The 10479-nt window shown below is 41.3% G+C and overlaps 1 protein-coding gene across 3 annotated transcripts in view; it reads left to right on the top strand.

The window, feature by feature from the left end:
- The first annotated feature begins 4740 nt into the window (after positions 1-4740).
- The window catches only part of LOC111253745 (uncharacterized), a 159387-nt gene continuing 153648 nt past the window's right edge, over positions 4741-10479 (top strand). For 2 of the 3 annotated variants that reach the window (XM_086975423.1, XM_086975422.1), the window contains exon 1: positions 4741-5867. In XM_086975423.1, coding sequence (XP_086831549.1) covers positions 5717-5867 — 151 coding nt within the window. In that variant the 5' untranslated portion in view covers positions 4741-5716. The remainder of the gene's footprint in view (positions 5868-10479) is intronic. The other variant, XM_086975424.1, reaches the window with a different exon arrangement.

Here is a 10479-nt window from a genome sequence, read left to right as displayed (position 1 = left end):
ATGTCTAGACGACAAATTGTGAATAGCATTTGCAGTACTCAAGCATTAGATGTTCGTCGCAGTGCCTCTGCTGACGTACTGACAGCCCTTAGCTCGGCCGATACTTCTTCGAAAAAGGGGATCAGCTTCTTCGAGGCTGATTGCTCGTCTCATCGGTTAATACTCCTTACAGACCGGGGGAGACAACCTATTTTAACACAAGCAGGGGAAGGGGGGCATAAGCGCATGGGTCGGTGACTAGGTGGCGGGTCTGTCATCGTCTTGGAAGGATGATAACGCGTTGTGGCTGCTCGATTCTCCGCACAGACGATGTCCTCTCTATAACAATGGATTGTATTTTCGCAAAGAGCAAAATTTAGGGGAGTAAGTTAACTGAGTTGGTGGGTAGGTAACCCTAGAAGGGGCTGGGATAAGTACCGCGTTTCTAGGGGATAGAGAGCATTCCTGAGTATTTGTTGAGTTCTTGTAGCAGGGTAAATAGAAGCGGTGGTTCCGGCTCATATATATATAGTAGTACGTGTACTAACATCTCTAAGGAAGCCAGTAAAGCAGAAAGCGGACAGGCAGGAAAGGACATTGAAATAGCTTTGTCTCCATTCTGGTTGACTCGAAGCTTAGCTAAGGATCGTCCTGAAAGGACGATCCTTAGCTAAGCTTCAGACTTCAGACGGTTGAAACCAATGAGATGATCACCAACATCTTCTGTTGCCACCAGATCCTCGATACTCTCAGACGTACGTAGTGCAGGGCTAACTTAGGGTAATGGCCTAATACGTTTAATCGTTTGATGTATCTAACAGCAAGTTGGCTCGTTCCAAAATTGTGGTATGCCTTTTATTTATAGAACTACAATCCCTCTCTTTCAGATATGACGAGGGGGTGAATGTACGTCCGTTGCATAGGCTCTTTTCTATGTAGCCACAAGATGAGCCAGCGTAGTTCGTCATAGCCTAGAACGTATTTATATTGCTTCATCAAAAACTACAACTCCGGCACGATGTTGTTGAAGTGATAGGCAATCGTTGCGACTGCTGCATGCTTGCCATAAGGGATGACATTGAAAAGGAAATGTTTCGTTTCGCCAATTTGATGAGGCCTAAACTCGTGCAAGTCACAAGAGATATCTGTGAATATAACACATAATACAGCCACTGTTTATTAAATTGAAATAAAGGATTATCGGTACTAGAAATAATTCGACTTTAATAATACGACTCTACGAATTGGTTGTGTACCGTGTGACCAACTAGCATAGTTATAGATGTTAAACCGAAGCACACATAATTCAGCAAAGCATATATTCAGTGTTACAAAATGACGTTGATGATATTTGGATTTATATCACGCTGACTTGATTTATTTATCTGTTATCGGCTGTTATATTGGTTGTAAACAAAAATATTCTTACTGTAGTTTCTACAATTGAGAAACTCCTGCTTTACGGGTTTTAACGTAGTGTGAATTTGAGAAAAAAAAATCGTAAATTTCAGGTGTCCTATGGATCGCATGTGTATCTGCCGTCGTGGCTGTATAATAACGAGACACGAAATTACTACTACTATTTAGCATGCGTTCTTCATAGCTTTTTTAGAAAAAGTATACATAGAAAAAGCGAGTTATCCTTTAAGTGTACTATCTAGCCGCTCTTCCAACGAATCTAAGAAAAGCATTAACTTTTTATGTCCGATGGTCATATTTAGCCATCGCGGTGATATTTTCTTATGGTAGTGCAAATTTTCCGACTCGGCCGAGGATCACCATGTTATAGAAACATGTCCTTTAGACCAGGAAGTAATTAGAAGTGATCGAGTACTTCTGTGGTCGATGTGGTAATAATCAGGAGCAAGCAAATTAAAAGGGCACATGGTGGCTAGTCGACACGCCTTAAAGAGTGGCTCTTACAAAAAGCAATACTTTACTTGTAAGACGCAGTAGAACTTGCAACTAACATTGTGTCCTAAACCCTTGAGGCGCGTTGCAATTGCGCAGTTTAATCGTCGTATAAAAGATTTGATCTGGTTTCAGTCAAAATATTAAGCTGAAAGTTATCATGGCAGCTAGCTATCACGACAAAAGCACATGAGCATCAATATATGAAGTAACGCAAGCGGAATCGCCGGTTATCCCCTTAAGATTTATGTGAGAGAGTACAATATATTTAGAAGAAGCACTAGCATGAATCATCAGTCCAGCTCTACTGAAATAGTATGCATAGACTCATGACGTTCATTAAACGGCTTAAAAAACAAAATGTGCATACGCGTATACACATGAAGTTCTTTAGCGCAACTGAGCTAGCCCTGTGATCTAATTCAGGAACCAGGCAAAAAAAAAAAAAACATGTTGGTAACTATATGTTTCAAAGGCAAGGGTTAAGAAGTAAGACCACACGGTGTGTACAACCGCTGTTATTCGCTTGCATGGATGTACAGCAGCCCAATAATAACAAAACGATTATCATTCTCTATTCAGCATGTGTATTGCCCTGTATACCATTAGTTTGATTGCAAATGCAAATAACTAGCTACACCGTTTTTTTTTTTCTATAGAAGCACACCGTTGATCACTAGTACGATCTCGATGCTATACGAATGCTGGATATGCCTTTTGCAGAGGGTTACATATTCGCTTTACTGCAAACGTGCCCCCAACAACCTATGGATGCAATGCCCGTGACAGGAACACCTGTTATAATTAGCTGATTAAAAAAAAAATGTTAATGTTTTCGGCTGTTATAAGCGGCTAATTGTCTGTTTGTAACTTCACAAACAGCTGTTTTCGTACGAATGTTTGCTTTTCGAAACGAGGGTCGGTAATCGGGTTAAGCCATCTGCAACACTGACCTTGCGGTGGATTACGAAGTGATGTCACTTAACTAATGGTTTCATATCGTTCCACGTATTCACGGACAAAAGTTCGCATCGTAAAATTATACAACAATTTTTAATGGACCCTTCACGTAATTTTTAGCATAATCTCGGCTAAAAGAAAAGAAAAAAAAGCTTAAAAACAATTTAGCTTAGGTATTATCAGGATTTTGTATATAAGTGGTCTATATGATATTAAAACAATGGACCTGTTAATACGTTGAGGCCTGAAACATTATAATTAATACATTGTGAAATAAACTTACGAACTGCCTAAAAAAAAAAATCTCCACTCATAACTTTCATGGGAACTTGAAAATAAGTCGACAAGGTTGGTGAATATGTTCGACATTTGATCAGACTTAGTGATGAGTGAGAAGTTAGTTAGCGTGCCACATCTAACTTAGGATCTCAAATACTTGGGAGATACCTGTGGATTCGTGCCCGGATCACGGCTGTTCAGACAAAAACGAAGATTGCTTTAATCTATACACAGACGCATACATACAGGTATTCTCTTATATAGAAATCTAAATGGATTCACATACTTGCACAGAAACAAGCAACACATATGTTTCACGCTCGGAGAGGAAAAGACAAACACTTCATACAGTTTTCCCCTTAAGCGTTCGCCAATCCTTTTGTAGAAAGAAGAAGGACCAGTTTTTCCTACAACGGCCAAACTAAAAGTGTGATTCGTTCTAGCTTTCTCATCGTTTGGGGCGTTCCCGCACTCGTGAATTATCGCGTTCAGAGGTCAGCCATTTAGGATGGTGGTAAAGGAACAGAAAGAGGAACAGATATTGGCAAAGCCTTTTTACCTAGTGCAGGAAGCTGCTGTCTTTTCTGAACAACAACCTTCGGTGGAACGTCGCTGCCGAATAGGCGGCAAGCGCGTATCGCTTCGTTTACATGCCCTTTCAATACGCATCGTTCTTAGCTTCTCATCCCTCCTGATTTCGCCAGTTTCTATTGACTATTGTTGTTGCTGCCGCTTATATATAGCGAAAAATCATTGCACAATAACGTACAAGAAGCATTGCACGGTCTTAAGAGTAGAACGTCACGGATTGTCGATTAAATTTCGTAGCGCATAACACCCAACACGACTGCTGTTGTCCATGTTATTTCTTTGCATAGCCTGTGTTTTACTCCCAATATGTTACCGCATACTCTCGCTCCTCTTTAACATGAAGTACGTCAGCAAGTTGTCTCTGATCGTGATCTGATCATCATTTCAATCAGCTACTGAGGTGCGTCCTTGAAGACCGAATTCTAAAAGCATAATTTCTATGACTTTGGCTGTAACCGTGGTATGGAAGGTGTCTAGCATTAACAACGTACTACACCTACTTTCTGCCGTTTTTTACTACTTCGCGCCGCTTTAAATCAGCACACCTTGCTCTTGCCATAATTAACAAATCTGTCATCAGAGAATATTCTTAGGAATAAAGCCAGCAGCAGGAATCACACTGGAATCAGGGGACATTCGACAAATACAGGTGTTCCCCTTATTTTCTAGGGCGATATTTCCTTATCCCCCTTCATACTGAAGCCAGATACAGCTAAAGAATCGGCTATCGCAAACTATTTAAGTGCAGGATATCAGCTGGCTCAGAGCGACGGTCTCCTAGACGACATCGATGATGATGGGTAAAAGCATTGGTCTGTCGCTGGTCGAGTTGCTTCACGCGTAAGGGAGAAGGGTTCAGTTGCCAGCCGATCGTACTGCCGTCGCTTGGTGGAGGTGCGCCTGTCTGCGGATCATCAGCCGGCGACTGGGGTAGGCTGAATGTAGCGCCCTCTAGGAGAGATCGCGGTCCTTGGCATCGGACCCGTTCGGCTTCCGTCATTAGTCAATTGGTTGAGAGAAAGTGGAAAGAGTCAAAGGCCTTTACTGAGGAACTTAAGCGAAAGTCTCGAGACACGGGGACGCATAATACGGCTTTAGTTGGTACGTAGTAGCAATAGTGAAGGACTTCGTAGGACATGGCGGTACCGTGACCGGTCGTGATTGGAAGTACAATAAAAGCAGACTTACCTTAACAGTGCGGTTCATGAATTACGGAAATATTAGAATATTTTCTAAAGTTCCTAGGCGCACTTAGTTAACTACTAAGTTTCAACGGCTTTTTCCGTCCCAGCGCGCGGTCAAGCCAACAAACTTCGTTGAAGTAGTTCTTTTGAACTGCGCGACGGTAAAATTAACTGAAAAGTAGGTAAGAGATACTTGGTAAAGAAAGCTGGATGACTGCTAGTGAAGACAAAACTGAAAAACATTATCGTAAAGTTACATATTCAAGTGGCGCTCTTAGCAGCGAAGCTCATAAGTACGAAGTACGTTAAATCAGAAAAAGAATAGTCCGTTTATTAAGTGTAAATCAGTTGAGATTACTAGACTATGCGTAAAGTGTTTTTATGTTTATGCGCGCGTTAGTTCCCGTTTTTGCTCCTTTGTACCAGTTCGTGTTGGGGTCGGTGCGTAGCGTGGTGTATATGCAGCCTTTGCCCCATGATTTTGTTGTGATGCCGTGCTGATGACGAAGATGAGCTTGGCCTGTGATCCTCCTCTATCGCCGCCTCCAAGGTGGAGCCACCAAAAAGGCTACAAAAATTCGAACTGCATTAACGACATTTAGTGCGTTGACAATTGCGCGCACTATTGCAATAGCTATTAAACGCGTCCCGGAAGAGAGCCAGCGCGGGCAACTGCCACTCGTGTCACACGCACCATCATTTAGTGCCACGAATATTGTTATCGTATTCAAATCCGTTGCAGCTCAGAAAACAGGCGGCGACAAGTTTGAAAGTGCTCGAACAGGGTCAGCATCACCTTACGCGTCAGCTAGATGAGACCTGGGCTTTTGTCATCAGTCGGGGTCGCCCTGGCCGCCCTTGTCGGCGGCTGGCTGATTCCTTGGACGAGAGCTACACGAATATACCCCTGCGGAGAACACTCGCGAATTCCCTACCCAATGGTCGACGTGTCCTGCATAGTCGGTAAGTCAGTCAGTATTATCTTCGCACCACTAGTTAAACAATAGGTATTTAGATAACCTAGGACACACGGTTTACCTTTATGTTACTAGTGCCTACAATGAAGCTTTTTCACACGGTATCAGAGCAGGTCGAAGAAAAGCCCTTGCTTAGATTCATTTGAGAGGCCGTAAATACATAAATGCATGCAACCTATGTAGACGACCCCATGAAAAGCCTTGACGATCTTTTTGATAGAATCCCCGAATAGTGATACATCAAATCTTAATACACTTAATGATTATTAGCATATACCGCAAATACGTATTCTATCTATGGAACCAGACATCTCGGGTATCGCGGTCCGAAAATGCTGCTATATTATCCTGAGATATCTATATACTAGCTGCGGTATCACATAAAACATCTTGCATTTGAACAATTCCCTATTTATGCATTCCCTAATTATGAGCCGTACACCTTTGCATATTATATGTGAGTGTTTGTTTACCGAAAAACATGGGTCAGTTAGGTAAATCTGATCAGCTACGAGTCTCGAATACGTTTGGGCTTCACCGATCCGGGGATGTTACTTCTGACGAAGGGAATTTCGACAGCCAATGCAATAACGATCATGGCCAAGCTTTTGTGTTTGTAAGTTCTTAAATGCAATAAGTGAGAATTGTGGGTTTCTAGAAGTTCGTCTTGTAATCACTCAGTAAGTCTTCAACATACATATCTACACAATTTATGTTTTATTAAAATCTAGCCTTAATATCCAGGTAAATAGTTACTTTCAACGAATATATATATATATATTATATATATATATATCGTATCCGTATTAGATATATATATTTATCGGTAAAAAAACCGCAACATTTGCGCTGTTTCCTAGAGGCGTCGTATAGTATTTCATGAAACTTTCTTCTTAAGAAGCGACGGCCAATTTACTTAACCGTAAACAAAAAAAACCAACTCTTCCATATACCAGTATACCCTAAACCACGCCGTAAAATTGTGCACAGCCAAGATCTCTGCGTTTGCAATTTGGGCGTGTACACTCAGATTCAATTTTAACGATGTACTTTCTCTCTATACTTTTTTTTTATATGTATATACTTGCTTTCATAATTCGTGTGTGTAAAGGGCGACCCACAAACCATAGTTTACTGTTTCAAAACACAGAAAAACTCAGCATGAGGACCACTGCAACATATTTAATCGACCCATAAGGTTCGCCATGATCGAACTTATTGATTGGCGACCCACTCTCTCAGACATTTCTTCATAGACTTCTATGGAAAAATGCTTTCGGTAATTTTCGAGCAAATATATTGAATTCAAGTCACAAGAAATCAAAACAAGGCGTCTTGTACTAGATATGTTATATACGCAATGAGTATCTTGAGATAGACTGCATATTTACCTAATTTTTATATGTTTCCAGCCTTACTTTACTCGGAGGTGATGTTAGTAGCATTCAAATGTTTCGCTTCAAACAGTTGCTTTTAACATGGCAGAATAAGAGCTCAAACAAAAACCAGCGATAAGGTTCACTAAACCTAAAGAAGAACAGTATGTGACTAATAAAAACAACAACGATATTGAGCCTGATAATAGTTGATTTTTCTCGTCGCCGATGGAAAGTAGATAAATACTTAAACAAATGTATGATAAAATCTAAACGAGAAAGTATACTATAAATTAGAAGAAGATATATAATGATAACGGTGTAAAATCATTCACCACTTTTTCACCATTAATAGAACATTCTTTCAATGAAAGCAATTAAAAAAAACTTAGTAGGTATTCCTGTACGGGTAATTTTCGTCATTGACGGAAACTTGTACTCCCAAAATTGTTTTCATCTAAACTAGTACGAGTGTGGAGTCATGCTTGCTGGGTAAATGCTGCTTGTGCGAAAAGAGGTGCTCTTCGGTAACGGACAACGTTACAATATGATCTTTATCAGGGATATTGATGTATATTCCTACTGTTTAACACGTAGACAAACAATCTTGTAACGTTATTTTAAATAAATTAGACCTACCACCCACGGTTCCTTATGCAATTTCTTTATTTATAACTTCTCGAAATGAATCGACAGTAAAATACGTTTGCCCTCCGGTTGCCCTTTTTAGAGAATGGAAAGCCCCTTAATCATATAGATTTAGATTGGGGGAACGAATGGGTCGAAGCCAACGTTGGATATCTGTCTGCTCAATCTAGGAAGTAACTGAGGCATGGCGATGAGGTCTGGCGCTGTCAGCAGGTTACCAGACTGCTTGCTTTTGATTGCCATGTCAACGGTCCATGAGTTTCTTGAGGAGTTCGAGAAAGCGCGCTATATTCATTATTTCATATTCTGCGAGCACACCATCAGCGAGTATTTCATCCTCTGCGATCTCATAGTAGATGCAAGTGCCCCTGAAGTTCATCGCAAGTACTAGCGTCACCTTACCTATTAACCTACTGGATATTGCCACCGAATTCAATTTTCTCTAGGGCTGCGCTATTTACTTATGTGGATTTTCTTTGGTTGGCAGTAGAGACTGAACCATACCTTGTTTACGGAAACCGTATGTCAAGAACTTGATGAACGTCCGCAAATTACCTGTGCCGTAAAAATACGGCACCAGTATCTTCAATTAATCTAAAGTCAATTCATAGCAATGCGTCTTCTGCTCAGTCATCGCATTCTCAGTGTTTGGGCTACAATTCTATAACACGTTACATGTGAAATGCCTGTGTGTGCCAATAGAGGCCTTAGACCCCAATCTCTGCTTTCGCGAAAAGTCTCCTTGATTGCAGCAATGCATTATTATCCTTCGGGTCCCGATATCTGGTTACTTCTTCGCTGATCTTCAACACTTCAATCTTCATTCTTGAAACGTTTCACACCACTTATTGTTTTGCTTAAAGCCTCCTTATCTAATGTTTTCGCCAAACTTTGATGGATTTCCGTAGTTTTATGGTCTTCAAGGAACAACAATACGGTCATGTGTCATCGCAGCTAAATAAAACAGAAAAAAACGAAACGTATTGCAAATTAGAGAAACATAGGAACGTAATTAAAGATGGCTTTTAATCTGAGTTTTAAACGTTTCGATTGAAAATTGAACGCATCGCTAAATAGCAGTGGCTTTGTATATCTCCGTAGCTTATATCTGCATTGATTAGTGTTTAGTGAAATCCGCGGAATTCGTATGCTATCTTTGAAATCAGCTGAAGATAAATAGTTAAATAACAGTTAAAATTGGGTCAGTGAACATTGAATATTGTCGTCACGGTGGAAAATCTTGAAAATCTTTTTATGAAAATCGCTTTTTCTGAGAAAGGACAGATGGAACAACAGAGCCGGAATACGCGCCCAGGATATTCCATGAAATTCAGTAGCAGGCAACATACGTTCGCGTGCACTTCATGGGCATGTTATCGATGACTTGATCACATGCCCAATTTGACTTCTACGAAGATTTCCATTCAGCAATAGAAATGGCATACTTTGTCAGGTAGCTCAGTAGGCGGTCAGAACGAAATATTTTTCAGTTCTCATAGCATGTACGCGATACCTCCGTGCACATACTCGTGTATGATCTTGCCATTCAGGCTATCTTGGAGTGCTTAGCACACATTCTTGACGTCTCTATGTAACTGAGTATTTTGTAAGAAGCAGCGGTCTGCGGCCTCCCCAGTACCCCATCCACTTCGCCTGCCCGTGGCGGCAGCATACACAGATCTCCTTTCTGGAGGGATCCGAAATGCTTAAGTTGCCCCAGGCTCCAAGCGGGCAACGTCACACATCGGTAAACGGGGCGGCACTGGCTGGCTGATGTCGCAAAAAAACAAAGCCATCTTTTGCTAGCATGCGTCAAGATATTCACGCACGAGTGCCGCGCACTCGACAGGCATATGGCCAAAGATTGCTACTTATACGTAAGCACGGCAGGGTGTGCATACGTACGCTGGTGAGAACGGAGCTGGACAAGCGGTGAAGAACGTGTTGGCGACAACGGTAGTTTCGATGGGCCGGAGAAGCAAGGGAAATATTAATTTAAAGAAGGTCTTAACTGAAGAAAGACTTGTGGTCTGCTCACGTCGCAGCGATTCTCTGCCCTTGTCCCTGGCACTAAGCGGTCGGCCTCGAAAAAGGACTTGGCCCAAGCCCATGCAATGCGTGGTATTCTGCTGCTTCTCCTTGGCAAGCTTGAAATACTATTTGATTAGGTTCCAAAGCTGTGGGATTCGTTTCACAAAGACGCTGAGTATAGCTATCTGTTCAAGAAAGTTATGGACAAGCGCCTCCAGCATGCGGAAGACTTCAACCCCAGTTCTTTCTGATCGTACCGAGAAGCAACAAGTGTGTAGAATGTACTATTTTGTAGCTGTAACTATGACTTACTTGCTACCCCTTGATGGTTGGACTCGAATGAGCTCTGTACCGCCTACTTATCGTGATGTAGCATATTTATTGTCTTTTAGTGAATCGCTATCACAACATAAATCTACAACAATATACATAAAATTAGGACTAATGTAATTAATTAGAGACATTTTTTAAATAAAATCCTCTTTGTATCTAATGATAAAAAGAAGGAACATTAAGCGACGGACGTTACGTAAGGGCCCATGC

This window comes from Varroa destructor, unplaced genomic scaffold (assembly GCF_002443255.2).
Source record: "Varroa destructor unplaced genomic scaffold, Vdes_3.0 BEIS01000007.1, whole genome shotgun sequence".
Taxonomy (NCBI): domain Eukaryota; kingdom Metazoa; phylum Arthropoda; class Arachnida; order Mesostigmata; family Varroidae; genus Varroa; species Varroa destructor.
This window is presented reverse-complemented; position numbering and strand designations above follow the sequence as displayed.